This window comes from Lynx rufus, unplaced genomic scaffold (assembly GCF_022079265.1).
Source record: "Lynx rufus isolate CCGP_SWC_20201006 ecotype Redwood Valley unplaced genomic scaffold, mLynRuf1.p SCAF_12, whole genome shotgun sequence".
Taxonomy (NCBI): Eukaryota; Metazoa; Chordata; class Mammalia; order Carnivora; family Felidae; genus Lynx; species Lynx rufus.
The window spans coordinates 42,608,056-42,628,781 of record NW_025814826.1 but is presented as its reverse complement, the minus strand read 5'-3'; the positions used below and the strand labels follow the sequence as shown (position 1 = coordinate 42,628,781).

Sequence of the window (20,726 nt, the reverse complement as noted above, 5' to 3'; positions counted from 1 at the left end):
TTTTACATTTTTCTTTCCAAAAATCTGATAATTAAAATATTTTACAATTTCATGAATCTTTTGGACGTGGTAAATTAAAGGGCCTGTTAGATCTCTAACTAAAGGAGTTAAATAGGCAGTTGAATTGCCTGATCTCAAGCTCAGGAGAGACATCAATGCTGAATGTATACATTTGAGAGGCATTAAGCTAAAAAGAGTTTTTGAAACGATGGGGTCAGATGAAGTTATCCTAGAAGAAACTCTACAAAGAAGGAAACAAAACATTAAATACTAATCCCTGAAGTATTCTAGCCCTCAGTCATCAGGTTAAAAAAAAAAAAATAGAGACAGCAGAAGATACCAAAAAGGAAAGCAACTAAGCCCAAAAGAAAACTACTAGAGTCTAATGACTGGGAGGCCAAGGAAACAAGTGCTTGTAGAAGGAAGGAATGATGTACTGTGGCACATTTTGCTGAGAAGTCTCTGAAAAAAGAAGGTACAGAAGTTACCGCTGGATCCGGCAGCTAGATTTAACAAGAGCAGTTTAGTAAGGATATGAGATGCAAGGCTGATGATGAAACTGGAAATAGCTATACAGATAACTCCCTCAGGATAGATGCTTAATAAGTTTCCTATTAAAAGAGAGAAATGGGAAAAATAATTGAAAGAGGATGGAGAGGTAATAAGAGTTTTGCTGGTTTATTTAAGATGGAGTATATAAGTTATGTCTGTATGCTATTGGGAATGGACCACGGAGGAAGGAGGAACTGGTAATTCAGAAGGGATAAGAAATATTTAGGAACAGAGTCCTTGAGAAATAAAAAGGGCTTAATACCAGCAGCACAAGAACGAGGGGTTGACCTCATATAGAATAAAAACACCTTCTCCATTCCAACCGGAGAGGAAGCAGGGAATATGGATATGACACCACTGGGCCGATAGATTTGGTGCTGGTAAAATGAAGTCATGCCTATCTTATTGCTTCTACTCTCTCAGTGAACTATAAGGGGAGAAATCAGACAAAAAAAAAAGGATGGGAAGAAGAGAATGAAAAGGGGCGCCTGGATGGTTCAGCCAGTTGAGTGTCTGACTTCGGCTCAGGTCATGATCTCACGGTTCATGAGTTTGAGCCCTGCATCAGGCTTTGTGCTGACAGCTCAGATCCTGGAGCCTGCTTCAGATTCTGTGTCTCCCCCTCTCTCTGTCCCTTCCCTGCTCATGCTCAGTGTCTCTCTGTCTCTCAATAATAAATAAATGTTTAAAAAAGTTAAAAAAATAAAAAGAAGAGAATGAAAAAACAATTAGAGTGGAACGTCCTTAGTTTTATAATTAAAGAATACCATCTGGCACATATGTGGCTAAATTTAGGATATATATGGCTAAATTTATTTACATTGTTCTTAAGAATACCTATGAAAAGAACCTAGGGTCTGTCTCTTTTGCTTCCCTTTATGGTGAGATATTAGTAGCAAGTAATTTTGTTGTGTAGTAATGAAGAATTATAAACTGCTCAGTATTTCTGCCTTTCCATCTAAAACTAGATCTAATTCTTTCATCATCAACAACGTAAAATCTCATTAGTATGACATGACTTTGTTGTTTTATCTGGTAATGGCATAGGTTTGTACCGAGACAATACCCTACAGTCGTGGAAACCCTGCTGTTTCTTGAGTTCAAATCCTCACTGTGCTTCCAGCAAGCACTTAACATCACGGAGGCTCATTTTACCCATTTAAAAGTAGAGATGATAATAATACTTCATAGAATTTTATGTTCTGGTTTAAGCGTATAAGCTTGATCTTTAGCCAAATGCTTTGGACAACATATGCTCTCAACAGAGGCAGCAATCATCATTATCATTATTTTGTTGGAATCTATTCTAAATCAATTATCATTCATATTTAACTGTATCTCTCTTAGATACACAGACTTTATTTAGTTTTACACAATACATACCAATGGAATCCTATGAATAAGACTGTAATGTTGATAGCTGTGCAATTGTTTTTAGTAAAAATTAATTACTTACTTAAAGTCAAATGTTGTAAATGTATAGGCTTTTGGACTACTCCACCAGAATGATCGGTAGATAGTTGCTCTTCCTATTTTTAAAATGGTATTTAAACTTTAATAATGTATTTTAGAAATTTTATTTTAAATTATGGTATCATTTGGGTTTTACCCTGTCCACACTTTGAACATTTTTTTTTTTAATTTCAAAAACTCTATCATTTTTATTTAAGAAATGTCCCTTGGATACATTCTCATGTCTGCATTACCACTTAAACTGCCCTAGATAACTGTGTGATACTGGGCAAGTTTCTTATTCCTTTTAAGTCTTAATATTCTCATTGGGAAAATATGGATAATAGTAGTACCCGGACTTTTTGTCAGTCAAATGAGGTACAGTTCGTAATACAATCTTTGAAAGACCATAAGTGTCCAAAATTATTACAAATTAACAATGTTAACTATTCACACATACTTTTTCCCTGTGGCTATTATCATTTCTATGAAATAGCTAGTATAAGAAATACAATACATAGTAGCTACTGGATAATTCCAGTTCTAGAATAACCAAAATATAAATGGCCAATCCTTTTGAGGGGAGAGAAACAAGGAAGGGCAGTTATCTTTTGTTGTCAGTTTAATAAGGTTTTGTAAGGTAAATAAATCCAAGTTATTTTTGGATTTTTTATCATATATAAATGACCTATTATATGCATTTCCAGAATGTTCCTTTCATGATATCATCACAGGTGAGGCATCAAAGTTGTTAAAACCCTTCATCTTTGTCGCAATTTGTGTTTACATTTGTGTCAGGAAAAATCAGACTTAAACCTAATGGAACAACTACAGATGTTCATTTCATCAATTAAATTTGAAGCAATTCAGACTAAAGAAATTAAGAACGTAAATAGAAATCACTCATGTTAATAGTTATATGGTAAGTGTAGTATTTTCTGATATATTTATTTAATATGCTTAAAATAGTTGCTAAATTAAAGCACTTATTTGCAAAAGAGTCTTCATTCTATAGAAACATCTTACATGCTATTCCAGAATAAAAGAGAATAAAAAGAAGGGATTAAACTTCTACTTAAAATTTACATAACAAAAAGAAAATGCACATAAGAATTATAAATTTTGAGAATTGTAGGTTCCAGCAAAGTGAAAAATAAATATTGAATAAAAATTACCCATCTATTTTTACATATGTGATAATATATTAAGTTCTAGCATTCTATAATTGCTATTTTAATTATCCTAATTGTATGAGATTACTTCACTGCTGATTCCCAAGGAGATATAATATGGTTCCCTAAGTGATTATTTTCTTCAGTGGCTATAGTTTCTACTTAATACAGAAAACAAGAATGATTGATGTTAAAATTATTATAATTTTGTCAGCCCACAAACACAGAGTGTAACCAGTATGGAGATCAAACTTTGGATAAAGAAAGAAAATAAAACAACACCATTCACAATAAGCAATTGTTCCTGTGTACATTTAACTAATTGTTTTAGAACTCAAGCAATTCCAAGAGGAAAAAAAAGTTTTGGTCTTTCATTAAACCGCATCATTGTCTATTGTGTTTTAAAATCTTATTCTTAATTTGTTTATTAATTAAGAGGAAAAGTAACAATAGGTGTTCCCCACCTCTCTTTCTTTAAGTTGACCAGACCCAAAGGCAAATGCATATTTTCAAACACCATATATTAGTTGTATCAAAGTCTTACTTTAACCACTTAGTTCCACTTTAAGTCTTTAAGCACAGTAAATCTGTCAGCAAAAACATATTTTTTTCTCTTAAATTCAGCTAAGACATGATTGTATTCACTGCTTTTATTTCAATATATTTCTCTAACATTGTTATACATTCATTTTTATTTTTGAGAATGTTTACCTGAAGCGTCAAGCTTTTTGCAGAACCAGATTCCAGTGCATGGTTAGCCTCAAGAACAAAAACTAATGAAGTTTTTTTAAAAAATTTTATATAATTACTATTTTTTACTTTGAAAATAGAGCACATTTCACATTTATGTCACTTCTCTCCAATAAAAATATCTTCAGAGCACCTAGGTGCCTCAGTCAGTCAGGTGTCCTACTCTTGATTTTGGCTCATGTTATAATCTCATGGTTCGCGGATTTGCGCCCCACACTGGGCTCCATATTGATGGTTCAGAGCCTGCTTGGGATTTTGTCTCCCTCTCTCTATGCCCCTCCCCTGCTCTCTCTCTCTGTCTCTCTCTCTCTGTCTCTCTTTCTCTCTCAAATTAAATAAATAAATAAATAAATAAACATTTAAAAAAATCTTAGAACATCACTCCCCACTACATCTTGTAAAACGAATACAAGTATCAGTTTAGTTTGGGTGAAAACCATCCCAGAACAATTTAAGAAAACCTTCATGACTCAGTTTATCACAGAAACACTTCACAAAAATCTCTATCAATAATGGAAGAACATAATTCCCAGAGCCCGTGATGCACTGTAGATGCTTTGCTAAGGGACACATGGGTATTACAGAACAAATTCACTTTGAAATTGGAACAAAGTCCCTATATTCCTCCCTCAATATTCTCCAAAATGAGTTTGTAATTAACAACTAAAAGCAACTGTTTCAAAAGTAACTCATATGAAGGTAAATTTAATATTTTTGAAGGTGGTTCAAATTTATGCCAGCTCTAGCTTTTCTATTTATGGATATAATCTCTACCTTTTCCATAATTTTTAAATTGGGTATTTTATTTTATTTTACTGTATTATTTTACTTTATTTTATTTTATTGAGGAGAAAACTTGCATCTGCAGGACAGTTACAGGTAGAAGAGGATAATCTAGTATAACATTTAGGTACTTGGGTTCTAAAATCAGACAGATTTGGGTTGAGATCTTGGTTCTGTACTCAGGTTTTGTTAATCTCAGGTTATTTAATCTCAGGTTCTGTACTCAGGTTATTTAATCTCTCTAAATTTTAGTTTTCTCACCTCTAAAATGAGATAGTAATGCTATTTGCCTCATAATATTGTTAGGAATACTAAAGGAATTATATAGGTAAAACCCCTTCCTTTAGTCATTGCTCAGAAACGTTAGTTTATCAGAAAAATAAAGCAAAACTGTAAGACTTTTGATTACACATATAATGATACACAGGTTTGTTTCATTTAAGTGATCAGTAAAATGATATTTGCAGTCTACATTTTCTAACCTTTTGAAAAATATAACCCTTTAAAAATTAACTTTTTTTAGTTTGTCAATAAAGTGAACAGAATATACATGCATATGTATGTATGCATATTACATATTCATTTATATATATATGAATGATCACTTTTTTGTTGTTACTTCTTTTTATTCAGTGTCAGGCTTAAGATCCCAACAATATCCTTTTTTTTCAGTTTCTTAACTCTTCTTCTTGATTCCCAGAACATTGGGAATCAGAGCATTACAATACTGTGTGTAGTCTCTGGTTTTTTTGTTGTGTATGTGTGTTAGAGAGATGAGCTAAAACAATTTACTAGACAGATTAACAGATTGATATATTGATGAATCTGTCTATGTTTATCTATCTACCTACCTATCTGTCTATCTCTATTTGCTTACCTATGTGTCTATATAAATATCTACTCACTCAGGATGTATATAATAGAATTTCTTTATTGGTACCGCACTATGCAAAATAATTTGAAGTCTGTTCAGTTCTATTTGTGTCTGCTCAATTCTTCTTTGTATTCCTAGAACCTAGCACAATGCCTGGAATATATTGTTATAAGTGAAAGAATCAGTGAATATCAGTTATGTATCTGCAACCCAGAAATTTGTGTCATTAGTTGAAGATGCAATTAAAAAAATAATTTATACAAGTGCTAAATCCTATATTTATGAATATAGTTTATTAATAGTTTAAATGGAAATTTTAATAGGTTCTTTGTCTTGATACTTAATTGCCATATGCTTTAGGGTAAAACCACTTCATGATAATTCAACATAATATTTTGTTCCATTAACCTGAATAATTGGAGTTAACTATTATTAAATGTGTCATACACTGTGTATAGAAGAACAGTTCCTTTCCTATGGTGTCATACTACTCTCCTTTTCTGTAATGATTTTTTTAACTTTTCATTTTTAGACACGTTTAGATTTATATTCAGTTTTAAGAAATAATAAAAAGAGATCCTGTATACTCTTCACCGTTTCCTGAATTGACAATTTCTTGCATAACTATAGAACATATATCCCAACCAGAAAACTGACATTGATACAATCTACCAATCTTATTCAAAGTTTACTAATTTTATGTATATTCGTGTGTGTGTGTGTGTGTGTGTGTGTGTGTGTGTGCTTATTTAGCTCTATGTAGATTTGTATGACCACCACCGCAGTGAAAACACAGTACAGTCCGTCACAAGGATCCCTCATGTTATCTTTTACAGCCATGGTCACTGCCTCCCATCCCCTCCTCCTACAACTCCTGGTACCCACTAATCTATTTTCCAGCTTTCTAGTTTTGTCACTTCAAGAATAGTATAGAAATAAAGTCATGTAGTGTGTAACCATTTGATATTGTATTTTTCTGCTCTGCTTAATTCCTTTCAGAACTGTTTAAGTTGTCATACGTATTGTCATTCCTTTTTATTGTTGAGTTTTGTTCCAAGGTATGAATACACAGTTTAGTCACTCACCTGTTGAAGGACATTGGGTTGTTCCAACTTTTTAGCTTCTATAAATAAATATGTGTTCAGGTTTTTATGTGATCACAAATCATCATTTCTGTGGGATAAATGTACAAGAGTGCAATTACTAAGCTGTATAGTAAGCACATATGTAGTCTTGTGAAAAACTACCACACTTCTTTCCAGAGTGGCTGTAACATTTTACATTCCCAAGTGAAATACATGAGTAATTTCATTTTCTCCATAATATTTCCAGCATTCAGTTATCTTATTTTTTTATTTTAGCCATCTGATTGGTATATAGTGATATCTCATTGCAATGTTAAAATGCGTTTTCCTAATGGCTAATGATGTTGAACATCTTTTCATGTACCATCCAGTATCCTCTTCATTGGAATGCATTCTGTCAATATTTTAATGGGATTTTTTCTTCTTCTTCCCCCTCTGCCTATAGTTGACTTGTAAGAGTTCTTTATATACTCTACATACAAGTCCTTTGTGGAATATGTACCTTACAGTTATGTTGTTTCGGTCTGCAACTTTCTTTTCATCCTCTGCACAATCTTTTCACATGGCATCTATTAATCTTCAGTAATCCTATTATTTAGCTACTAAAATGTCATGTCTTTTATTGAAAGAAGTAAGCACACAAGTTAACAAAAAAAAACCAGTTAAAATTATTTTTTGTGCAGGCATTTACAAATTGGCTCAAGCATTTTTAAAGTTAATTTTCTAAAAGCACATAGATGTGAGGAAGGTTCTAAACTGTAAGATCTGGAAATTTGAAATTGACTTTGGTAGCATCAAAACTAAAGGTTTGTTTTTGTCTTTTGATAGGTTCTGTTGCTACTGCATGTCGTGACCCAGGGGTTCCCATGAATGGGACTCGAAATGGGGATGGACGAGAACCCGGGGACACTGTTGTTTTTCAGTGTGACCCAGGATATGAGCTTCAAGGAGAGGAAAGAATAACCTGCATTCAGGTAGAAAATCGCTACTTCTGGCAGCCCAGCCCACCAGTCTGTATAGGTACGAATTAAAGAACAATTAAAGTTTTATATAAGTATCAAACAATGGATAAAATGGGTGCCGATGTTATTAAGCACAGTATTCTAGAATAGGTTCTATACAGGATCTAAGATTTCAAAAATCTATGAACCTCCAAAAAATACACAAAATTTTAAATGACTGTATTTTTCCCCCTAAAGGGAGAGTCCACAATTTCATTAGATTCTCAATAGTTTGGAGAGGAGGAGGAGGAGGAGAAGGAAGAGGAGGAGGAGGAGGAGGAGGAGGAGGAGGAGGAGGAAGAAGAAGAAGAAGAAGAAGAAGAAGAAGAAGAAGGGGAAAGGAGGAGGAGGAGGAGGAGGAGGGAGAGGAGAGGGGGGAGGGGAAGGGGGAGGAGGAGGAGGAGAGGGAGGAGGGGAAGGAGGAGGAGGAGGAAGAAGAGGAAAAGGAGGAGGAGGGGGAGGAGAGGGAGGAGGGGAAGGGGGAGGAGGAGGAAGAGGAGGAAAAGTTAAAAGTTAAGGATCAAAGCTCTTGAAAAGTCTCATTTTTCCCTTATCTACTATATAACTGTAGTTATGCACTGCTTTTAAAACTTAAAGAGTTGATGCAGATTCTACATTTAAAATGGGCCATATTCATCTTGCCTCGCTAATGGCTATTTCTTCTCAAAAAAATTTTTATTGAAACTTAAGTTTAGTTTCAAAGCTTTGGCTTTACATTCAATTCATTAATTCTAAAAAAAATATGTTTTTATTTTGATAAAATAAAATTACACTGTAAGCAACTTGAAAGAAGATCCCATATTCACTCATTCATTGTTCATGGTTTTATTTCTTATAGCACTCAGCATATGAAAACCTAGCACATTTAGGAAAGAAAACTTTATTTTTATTCACATATATCCAACTCATAAATACATTTTCAATGATCATTCATAATGATTTTTTGAGTCACATGGTAATAGAAAGAGTGTTTAGTACATCAGTGAGAAGTGAACAAACACAAGCACTCAATTATTCAGGTTTCCTTTACCCCATCTTGTAACTTCTTATGCAAGAGTTGCAAGCTAAAATTCATTAGCCATTCAATGTGTCCTAGACATTGTTCTGAACATGGAGGAATAAGCAGTAAAGCATGACGGAGAAGTTCCCTTTTCTTGTGAACCTACTTTCTAGTGAAATGAAAACTAAAAAAATCTACATTTTCTCATCACATTTTCTGTATTTTACACATCGGCATTTAAAAAGAAAACATTTAATGCACAAAGCAAGATATCTAACAGCTCAAAACAGGGAAGAGACAGTTTTAGACTTCTGTAGAAAATGAGGCAAATAACAAGAAAAAAAAAAAAAGAAAGACTGGAAAAAACATACCAAATAAGAACATATCTTGAACCAGTTCAGATTTAGCCATATTTCCCTTTACTCTTCATTATTGCAGTTAAAGACTTATGTTGTTCTTCATGTACCACTACAAGATTCTAAATCATCAATCATTTATATTTACCTTATATACCATAACTACACTCATACAAGCAAGGAACAAAATACAGTTAAGAAACGCTTTCCAAGAAAAAGAGCCTGAGAAAATGAACTTTTCATTTGTTTACTCTTCAGTTAACCTAAAAAATTCCAATTATATTAAAACACCACATTCTAAACAATTGGAATTTGACTATCTCATAAAGAGAATCTTGGCGTAAAGAAGAAATGATAGAACTCTACAGACTGATTGTAGAACATTTGCTTTATTATAGTTCTTCATCCTAGTTAAAGAGTGTTGCTTATTAGAAGGCTATGTAATGTCAAATGTTGTATATTTAGAATCCTACAATATTGAATAGCTTTACACTAAAATTCAAGAATACAGCAAAATATAAAACATAAAGGAAAGGAGAGTTTTGTGGTAGACTGTTATAAAATTCCAGCCTACAAAATTGTTTGTAGATAAGACTTCAGCTAGCAAATCCTAATTCTAGGGGAAAAAATAGTGGACCATTAAATCTTACTTAAATTGAGCAGGTTGTGGAAAGTTTTTGTATGGATTATGGTGCTGTGTACTATTTTTTGGGGGGTAGGAAAAAATAGCTTGGGGAGAGGATATGCATTAGAGATTTTCTGAGGAAAATAATATAACCTAAAAAAAAAAGTCTGAAAAATTGCTAAGGCTGCAGAAATCTTGACCTCTGAAACTGATAAGAAAGAACTCTATGATTGGAAATACTATGCCAAAGATTAAACCCTGAACTTTTTAGAAACTCTATAAGTCTATGTCTCAGACTCTGGAGTATAAAGCATTTTGCTTGCATGTAGAAGTAGTCAGCCTTAAAGCAAGTACCAAATAGAAGGACGTCATCTTAAGAGAGTTAATAGAATTCATTCCAACAAAATTGACAATGTGAAGATTACTTTGACATTGCCAGAGGGAAAGTAGTCCCACTCCATATGAAGGTAAATAACAAAGACATTAGTGCGGGTGGGCTGCTGTTAAAGTCAGTACACACAAATCAAACTAAATGGGGTCAGAAAAATTAAGAAAATTGCCAAATAGTTATCAGTAGTTGCCTGTGTAACTGCCTCTTGACAAATTACACTCAGAACAAATCATTAATGTCAGAATTACATGGAACTTAACTGAAAATTTAATTCATAAATCTATTTGACTTAAGGAGAATCTTATTCTGGATGCTTGATGATTAGATGCATAAAAATTAAAATGCATTTTCCAAGTGCTATTTAAAATTTAGTATATTTAAGGAAAAGGAAATTTTCTTTACTCACTGAATATTTTGGATTTACAAATGTCAGATAATATCTCTGCTTGTCTCAATGGCTTTTGTAGATTTGCAAAATCAACTATAGCAATGAAATATATTGGGAAAACTTTGATAAATAAATAATGGAATCAAGAGAATTTTACATGATCTTATGCCTAAATTATATTATGATCATGGAAAATATCCAGTAAGATACATTAAAATACATGTAATATATTTTCCTGTACTAAAAAATTCCCTATACCTTTTGTGATAAAAGATATAAACATATGTATGGACATATGTATATGTATAAAATTTCTGGAAACTAAAAAGACCAATTTTCCCTCTGAAAAATAAGGAAAATTGAAACAAAATTGCTCTCCTAGCTTTCTCCAAATTATACGTAATCCCACTACCTAAGCAAGAAAAATAAAATAAAATAAAACAAAGAACATTTTGCTATCATTCTTGGTTTTTTTTATTTGTATATACATACATATATACATTTGCCATTATTACACGTATTTTTATAACTTTTTTCAAGTTCACATATAATTTTGCAAGTTTTAAAAGCAAAATATGCTATTATTTTTATCAAAATACAGAGCTACAAATTCTACTGTTCATTCATCCCTAGTTATCTTTACTGTTTGCATAATCAATATAAAGAACCACTAGCAATTCCACAAACATTTATGGAAAGTGTAGTATATACTGATTCCCAAGTTTTAAATAACATATAAGGCACAGTCTTTGGCTTACAGATTAGTGATGAATGCAGACACCTGAATATAATATTTAAATAAAGATGGTCAGGGAAAAGATCCAACATAGAGGTGTTGTGCATACTAGAGTAAGTTGAAGAGAGCTGAAGTTCAGCCCAGACTGGGAATTTCCAGGAAAACTTTCTGGAGGCAGTGACGAATCTTGAAACATAAGTAAGAGTTACATAAGTGTACAAGAGAAAAAAATTTTTCACCAAAAATAAATAGCATGGGCAAAGGCATAGAAGTGCCAGAATAGAAGCATTTTGATAGTGTTTGAGTGCAAATTATGTAGTTGATAAAACTGGAAAAGTTGCAAAGGTCAGGTCATAAAAGTTACGCTGGAGTTGGGGCATTACCTGTAGGCAATGTGAAATAACTGCAGGACTGTATGCATGGGCACAGTATGATTAGATGTTTTTTATTGGGAGAAGGATGAGTTGGCAGAAACCAGAGGCATGAAAAACAAGAAGTCATTGCAATAATTCAGCAGGCAGATAAGAATCAGATCTAGAAATATGGTAGTAGGCAAAGAAAGAGGAATAGGTAGAAATATATCTATGAGGATCTATAAGTGTTTCTTGATGGATTGGATGCATGTATGCAGTGAAGAAAAGAGAAGACTCTTGACTTCTAGCCTGGGAATATAGGTGGATGATAGTGCTAATCAAACAAGTTAGAATGCAAAAGAAGAAACCACTTTGAGTTGAGGACTGAATGTGTCAGATATTCTGTGTTTGATGTGCCCATAGGATATCAATTAGAGATAGCCAGTAAACATTTGGGCATATGGCTTAGAATTAAACAATGGGATACTGTCAACATGGAAGAATGTAATGGAGCAGAAATCAGAGACAACCAGGCAAGGACCTCAGGAGAATATTACAATTATAAGATGAAGTGGAAGAAGAGACACCTGGCAATGAAACTGAGGTCTGTACAAAGACACTAGAAGAAAATTGGAAGTGGAGTTGCAACAAGGAGAGTGAATTTAAGGTGAAAGCCAACCCTGAAGAATGACTACAGATATGAAGAGAAAAATCAAATGAATCAATACAACAGTCTTTTCAGGGTAGCCTAAGAAGCGAATGTGTTGGGGACAGGGAAACTGAGAGAGATAGCAGTGTTTGGAGAGGGGATGAGAGATGGGAAGAACCTAAGAAAACCATTGAGAGTCTGTAAGCAACAAAAAGGTTGTTGTGTCTCTGTAAATATAATTTAAAAGGAAAACAATTCGAAATCTGAAGAGAAGTTTTCCCAGGACGAATACTTTGGTGTTTTTCTTTGAGAGTCTTTCCGGGTGATGACCTGCTTCGCTAACCATGTTAGTCTGCCTATCAGCAAATACAACATCCAACTGAAGAAAGAGCTCATGAGATTAGACCTCCTTTCCAAAAGACTTATCGTTTTTTTAAAAAATTAGAAATAAATAGGAGACACTTTTATTCATAAAGGACTATTGCAGTGTGCATGTTGAGGGTGAACCATTGTAACTGGGAAAACAATGTGACCGTAAGATCTACAAGTTTCTCAGGAGTTAAGCAAAAGGGATTCTTCTCATCGACAGTGGAGTATACAAGGCTAGAAAGAACCAGGTGTAAGGAGCAGGATGAAAGTGTGGCTTAATCAATCAGTAGAGCAGAGAATATCTTCCAAGCCCATCCTGTCCTCAGGAGGAATTCTAAGCTGGCTCAAGGCTGAGGGTGGGCCTAAGTTCAGAGGCCCAGAGGAAGGACAAAAGGTTAGCCAATGTTTCATTACATGTATTTTATTCTGATTAACGAGTGAATTTTGCTACTCATTTGAGTCAAAGAATAGGAATCTACAGTCTTATGACAGGAAAATAAGGGGGCTTATTCAAGGGGTCCTATCTAATACATAGGTGAGTTTTATCTGAGTCATATGGGTAAGGGTGATTCTTCACAGTAAGGCCATGTAACCAAACATGAAAGGGTGAGGAGATTTCTTAATCAATGGGTAAAATTCAACATTTTCAGTTGAAAATAAAAGGTGAAAAGAAATAGGTCATAAGGAACTTTGTTTTATTTTTTGGATGAAAGAGATCTGAACATGTCTGTAGAGAAAGGCGATGAAGCAGCGAGATTATAAGTGACAAAGGAAACAAGAATCCAGAGAAGGAAGAGAGATTATGTGCCCAGGTAAAGGGTGTTATCCTGATTAACAAGAGGGACTCTATCCTCTGATTATAAAGAGAAATATTCAGGGGACATTGAAATTTGAAGAGGGCAGACTGAAGAAAGTTGACATATTTATGTCTCATCATTTGATAAGTTCCACAAAGATGTGCAGGCAATAGGTAAGCAATGGTAAATAAATTAAGTCTGAGCAAATAAATATTCTCAGTAGAGAAGGAACTGAGGTTATCTACTGTCATTGAGACACTGAGACAAAGGGAGGGGAGGGGTGTGGAAAAATGTAATAGACATCCATAATATAGTTGGCAAAAATTACTGAATTATAGTGATGATTTTGCATATCTAGACTCAGGCAAAGAATGAAGTTCTAAAATGTTGCCCCAAATAAAATTCTCCTTCTTCCAAAACCAGTTTGTTACTGTCAAAAGAATCCAAAATGCCTTATAATTGAATGGTAAGATTTATGTGAGGAAACTGTAATTTTAAAACTCAGATAGGAGAATATTGATGTGCTAATTATGTTTATGAGACATCATGAGATCATGATCTCAAGCTGTCTCTCACCTGTGTGTGTATATGTGTGTTTTTACACCCCCGCTGCCCCACTCAACTGGGCCCCTCCATATCTTCATGTCTCTATTTTTTCTAAAGCTGCAGATTCTGTATATTATTTTATCATAAACTGTCAAACATGGACTTCAACAATAATCCCTTAAAGAATCGATTCCCTGAATTTCACTCACAAGTTTTTGAACCTCTTCATTGAAGTGTTACAGAAACCTTTGTTTGGGACTGTAGTAATTGTAGTGTCTGTCTATTTTCATCAACAAATGAGACAACTGGAATTTAGCGATATGGTAATATTCAGTGTGAATGTTTTATTGTAAAGTGCTGTAGGTTCTCAGATAATTATCCATTCTCATTCATTCACTATTGCCAAAGATTCTTCCTCCATAAATACGTAAAAAAAATGTACCAGGGAAAATGTGAAAATGAGCCAAATGTCTCATATCCCATTATTCCACTTATTATTAAAGATTTTGTTTTGATTTGTTTTGTTACTTTTTCTTGAGACCTTCAGATTTTTTTCTTAGCAACCGTGGAAAACCATCTACACCTCTCTTCTCAATGCTTATCTTTTACATGAAACCAAATAGTAATAGAAAGAGAGAGAAGTACATATGTAATTTCTTCTTTTCTTTTGAAACCAGTAAAGAAGCTAAGTTCACTGTAACCATGTACATGTGTATTTAATATTTTAATGGTCTTTCTTGAAAGACAATGCCATGTTTTCAAGCATTCAATACTAGAAAAAGTCAGGTCTATATGAAGCCTTCTAAATTTTTTTAAAGAAGTGTTTGCACAGATACTGATAGCTAATAAATTTTATGAATCACTTAAGGGTTTTGTTTGTTTGTTTAAATTAAAGCACCTTGTGGAGGCAATCTAACAGGATCTTCAGGCTTTATTCTTTCGCCAAACTTCCCTCATCCATATCCCCATAGCAGGGACTGTGACTGGACTATCACCGTCAACACAGACTATGTTATCTCTTTGGCATTTATCAGGTGAGTTCCTGTGCATTTCTACATTAAAAAATATATCGTTTATAGTTATTTTACTTTAGCATTCACACTAGGCAAAGTTTTGTTTCTGTATATGACACTTTAATTAGTTTTCATTAATTCCAACACCAATACTTTGCAATCAGCACTTTTCAAAGCCTTGCGTACTGGTGTAGGTGCTCGTGCAGCTCTGAAGGCCTTGTGGGTGAGCATCTTCACCAGATTTCCGTGTGGAGGAAACATGTTGAAGGTCGAGAGGTTTATTGACTCTCATGAAATGTCATCTCTTTATAACCCTTCCTCTCTCCCTGTATTTACTGTCACTGCTTCAAAAAATTCAGTTTTTCCCAGAACTCAAGATTAAAAGGTCAGTATTCCCAGAATTTTTTCCTTCTATTTGTGTACCACCCAAAATCTTTTCACAGCCTCTAAGTACCCATATTGTGCAGCATCACCGTTGGGCTTATGAAAACATACATTCTACCTCTTATTTTTCTGGTGATCTCATTAAGTCAAGTTGACAAAGAAGAATTTGATGAATCACTCCCATATGATTTCTCAGCATAACTTGTCTCATGATAGAGCTTTACAAGACAGCATTCCAGACTTTGCATTTGTTGGTTAGCAATGTCAATAGCAGGGTAGGCTTAGTACAGAAGTGGTGGAAGATGCAGCCTCCTGTGTGGGAAAGAAGGCAGCTGACTTTGAGCTCTAACTCAGCCACCACCATCTGTGTTACCTCCGGTGCCTTACTTTTTGCAATGAACCTGTTTCTTCGCATGGAACTAGTACCAATTGTCACAAAACCTGGCCTAATGCTTTTCCTTAATATTTCTATGGGAGGTGTTAGGTATCAGCAATTCAAGGAGTTCCTAAGTAGAAATGTTCCTAACCTTCAGTGTCCAAGACTGATGTATGTTGGCTCTGGTAACACAGCCTTTCCTTCTGCCAGTATGTTAAAGCTGCTTGGAATTTACGTAAGATGTTAAAGTTAAATCTTTAAAACTGGTCTTAAAAACTAATTTGAGCTCAGACAAATGTGAAAAAGTGTAAATATACAGACTTTCTATTTTTATAATTTGCAGTGATACAATTGATCATTGGTAATCACGAAACAACGATGATAGTGTTAGTCATATGCCAGGATCCAGTTATGAGACAATTTGCCAAAGTTATTATACTCATTTTTACAGTTGGGGAAATGGCAGTATAGACATTAGAAATGTCTATTTGAATGATACAAGGCCTTAGTGGGCTTATAAAAGTATTGTAGTTCATAAATGAGTGGTAGAAGGCTATATTAGGCAAAATACATGACCTAAATTTGATTTCCAGCTCTGTCATTTATTATGTGACCCTACGGAGATTACTTAGCATACTCATTGGGAAAATGAAAATGATAATCCCTTCCTTATACCACAGGATTATTGACAAGACCAAGTTAATATTTATAAAACTGCCTTGTAAAATAGGAGGTACTATTAGAATGCACTCTTTTTTTTTTTTTCAGGAAAAAGTCATTACAGCTAAGATTCTAAAATTTCCTTAAAAATATTTCTTTGTTTTACTCTCACTTTTAAAGAAGTTTTAAAACAATATTTTGAAGTATTTAAGCCTAAACTAGAAATTTAAAAAAAAATGGACGATAGTCCATTGTTAAATAGGCTTATGGGGCTTCTAAGGATAATACATAACCATCATATCATTTAGAAAGCATCTGTTTCAAGTGATTCAGCCAACAGTGACATAGGTAAGAAAGTGGCAATACTGATCAAATCTTAATATGGAAAGAGATGAAGTTTAGAAAGTTTGTGTTTTATCCCAGAAGAAGGGTAGTAAATAACAAAATAAAGTCTTCTCCTCTGATTTCTGCTATATTACAGCCAAAGTTACCAAACTTTAGGCCTCATATCCACTGAAAGCTTTCAAGAGCAATTGCTTTAGATGTGTGAAGGTACACTAAATAAATTAGGACAGAACGATGTGGTGGTCCCCTAATTATCTCATGGTACAGGGTTCCTTATTTATGGAAAGTTTGGAAACGTCTGCATTTTACCAGTCTTTCTTCACCACCATTTAATGCACTAGTAAAGTAGCTGGAATCCTGTCCCTTATACATGCACATGTTAAGGATTAGAATTGTTGTGGAAACTTAACCTCTATAAATCCAGTAGATTTGGAAAGAACATTTCTTACCTAACCAAATTTCTTATTTATGTGCAAAGATGGTAAAACTTGACAAGATAGTTTCTCCACTGATGGATGTTTAACAATTGCAAGCTTTACCGATTTTATTCTATATCGTGAACTTGTTGACTTTTCTTAATGACCCAATTGAGTCCATCTTTTTCTCTGTCACATTATGAACTAGGTAATAGAGAAACAAATGACTGTGTGTCTTTTGCTTTCTAAATATATGGATTCTGTAATCATTCTGAGACAATTCTCATACTTTTGAAGGTTGTGTAAGCAAATTTATGATGCAAATTTTACAATTCAAAACATTGACTTGAATAATTTACACATTAAAATGTCCTTATTTACACATTATTTAATTTTGACAAACAGTGTGTGGGTTTGATTTCTCTTACATCAAGTTCTAGAGGAAGAAAATATATTACCCTGGGGGAAAATAATACCGAATACAATACTCAGTACTTCATTTGAGTAATTTAAATGTAAGTTTTGTATTTCAAACTTTTGCTTGAATCTGCTATGTAGAGCTGAATTTTAAACAGCAAATATGCTTGTAAGTTTTGAAGTTCAAGGCAAATAATACCATTGACAAAGGAAAAAGGTTACATTTTCATGATGCAAAATATCTGGGTGAAAAATTTTCAAAATAGATGCTGTCTTCCACATTTTATTGATATAAAGTAATTTACATAAGGATATGTAGCTAACAAGGGCAGAAGCAAGGCTTAAACTTATATCTCTGACTTCAAACCGTGTACCCTTTCATTAGATAAACTGCCTTACTATCATTTGTATTCCTTGTAGACACAAGGCCAACTTACAAATATTTGAAAATATCAAGGTGTCCTTTCTCTTTTCTACTGTTTTGATATCCATATTCAGTGTGTTGTGGCCAGGTAACTTTTCAAGTTAGCTTACTTTGGCAGAGTCTGTTATTTTTAAAGATGTTGACTGAATTAATATATGATTATATGACTATTATACTTGTATAATAGCAATACAAGTATACCAATTCCTTTTCTCTCTCTCTCTCTTTTTCTTTTAGTTTTAGCATAGAGCCAAATTATGACTTCCTCTACATATACGATGGACCAGACAGTAATAGCCCACTGATTGGAAGTTTTCAAGACAGCAAGTTACCAGAGAGAATAGAGAGCAGCTCAAATACCATGCATTTGGCTTTTCGGAGTGATGGATCTGTTAGTTACACTGGATTTCATTTAGAATATAAAGGTAAATGTGAACATTTGATTTTTGCAGCATGATTTAGAGTGTATTTTATACAGGAGATTAATTCTGTGTTGGTCATTGTCAATGGTTAGTTATATGTGTATGTCTTAGTACAGACTGCTTACAATTCATCTCATAGAAGAGCTCTCAATGTAGACTTTTCCTATCAGTAGGAAGGAAATTAGCATTTCCCTAATTCCTACCGAAGGAAATGTATCAGGCAAACAAGTTAGCAGTTAGTACATTGTGGTAGTTGGCTAAGACCACAAAATATTTTTAAAAAGATGAAATTTTTGGAAGCTGAAGATTCATTCATGTTTGTTCAGAGACTACTTTCAGTGATAAGGAGAACAAAGTATACTGATAATTCCATTTCAGAAAATGTCTAAAGATATTTAAGTGTGTCAACATTCAGAATAGGGAGAGTAAAATATAGTGATAATCAAAATATTTTAGAGTATTTCTTCAAGTATTTAGAGGAATCAATATTACAATGCCTATGGGTGTGTTTTTTTTTTTAATGTTTATTTATTTTTGATAGAGACAGAGAGTAAGCGGGGAAGGGCAGAAAGAGAGGGACATACAGACTCTGAAGCAGCCTCCAGGCTCTGAACCGTCAGCACAGAGTCTGATGTGGGGCTTGAACGCACGAACTGTGAGATCATGACCTGAGCCAAAGTTATACACTTAACCAACTGAGCCACCCAGACGCCCCAATGGATATTTATTAATATATTTTTCGTAATTTTTATGATCAGTGACTATAAGAATAAATAGGTCTTAGTTGTTTAAAGTTAAAACTTGTTTTTTTCAATAATTGAGCTTATGAAGGACATACCTATAATTTATCATATTATTTGAGTTCTAAAAAGACATATTTTGGATTTGTTACTTGCCACCTGGCTTTTTTTCATTATGAACTATTTTCAATAACTGAAGATTATACAGGATAAAAAAAAACAAACTTCAAATTATCCACCATCTAATCCGACAGACCTTTATACTGTGTCACACTTGCTTCAGATCTCTCTTTTCTTGCCTTAAAAAATATAATATTATATATACACTAGAAATTCCTTTTGCATTTGCTGTAGAACAAGGGTGTGTCTCTTCAGGTCTATCAAAAGAAGTAAAGGTAAATTACACAACTTTACATGACATGGGTTAAGGAAGTCTTTTATAGGGAATGGGAAAACTCACATATTAACAATAACAGATGCTTGGAATCCTCCAATATCTCCAACAAAATTTGGAAATGCATGCCAGGGTCGAGTTATCTCCTGGTCATGGACACGGTGTGGATTTCACTATAGTGGAAAGGTTGAGCCCTCTGTGAGTCTCTCATCTTATAGAGAAAAGTAAAAAGAAAAAAAAAATGGCCTTGTCAGTGGAAGAATTTACAAGGTGTTTGATACCAGAAAATGAGGATTTGGGTTCCCAGCTATTTATTGGGGCCCTAGGCATGATAGCTGCTCCAAACCCTCTGGAGAAGCTTAGGCCTTATAACAATGGGTTAGGAGGCATTGGTCTTATGCCAGGTTGAACTTAAGTACCAAACTAATCTCTCTATGTGGAAGAGCCTTTCCACACTATACAGTGGGTAGGACCAAGCTAGCTGGCTATCCAGGCAGACCATAATGAGCAGTCAAGACTATTTTTAGGGGCACCTGGGTGGCGCAGTCGGTTAAGCGTCCGACTTCAGCCAGGTCACCATCTCGCGGTCCGTGAGTTCGAGCCCCGCGTCAGGCTCTGGGCTGATGGCTCGGAGCCTGGAGCCTGTTTCCGATTCTGTGTCTCCCTCTCTCTCTGCCCCTCCCCCGTTCATGCTCTGTCTCTCTCTGTCCCAAAAATAAATAAACGTTGAAAAAAAAAATTAAAAAAAAATAAAATAAAAAAAAAGACTATTTTTAGTCCTACCCTTTTGATCATAGTTCCCTCCTAATTCTTAATATGTTACTTATTTTTTCCATGAATGTATGCTTACAGGTATTTTAATATATTCTTTTTAAATGTTTATTTACTTTTGAGAGAGAAAGCAACAGAGTGGGGGAGAGATAGAGAGAAGGAGAGTGAGAATCATAAGCAGGCTGTACATGAAGTGCAGAGCCTGACATGGGGCTCGATCCCGTGAACTGTGAGATCATGACCTGAACCAAAATCAAGAGTCAGACACTTACCCAACTGAGCCACCCAGGTGCCCCTGTATTTTAATATGTTCTATCATGTACATATCCTTCATCCTATTTTGATAAAAATTTTCTATTTCCATCATGTACATATCCTTGTGAAAATTGTTTTTTCCCATTACATTGTTTTTGAGATTTATCAATAATAGAGATATGTAGGCTTAGTTCATCAATTTCTTTATGATATTCCATCATATGACTGTA

At 34.1% G+C, this 20,726-nt stretch overlaps 1 protein-coding gene across 2 annotated transcripts in view; it reads left to right on the top strand.

The window, feature by feature from the left end:
• CSMD3 (CUB and Sushi multiple domains 3) overlaps positions 1 to 20,726 on the top strand; it is a 1,257,946-nt gene that overhangs the window by 957,963 nt on the left and 279,257 nt on the right. For both annotated transcript variants that reach the window (XM_047073797.1, XM_047073796.1), the window contains 3 exons: positions 7,497 to 7,688; positions 14,775 to 14,913; positions 18,152 to 18,339. In XM_047073797.1, the coding sequence (XP_046929753.1) occupies positions 7,497 to 7,688; positions 14,775 to 14,913; positions 18,152 to 18,339 (519 nt within the window). The remainder of the gene's footprint in view (positions 1 to 7,496; positions 7,689 to 14,774; positions 14,914 to 18,151; positions 18,340 to 20,726) is intronic.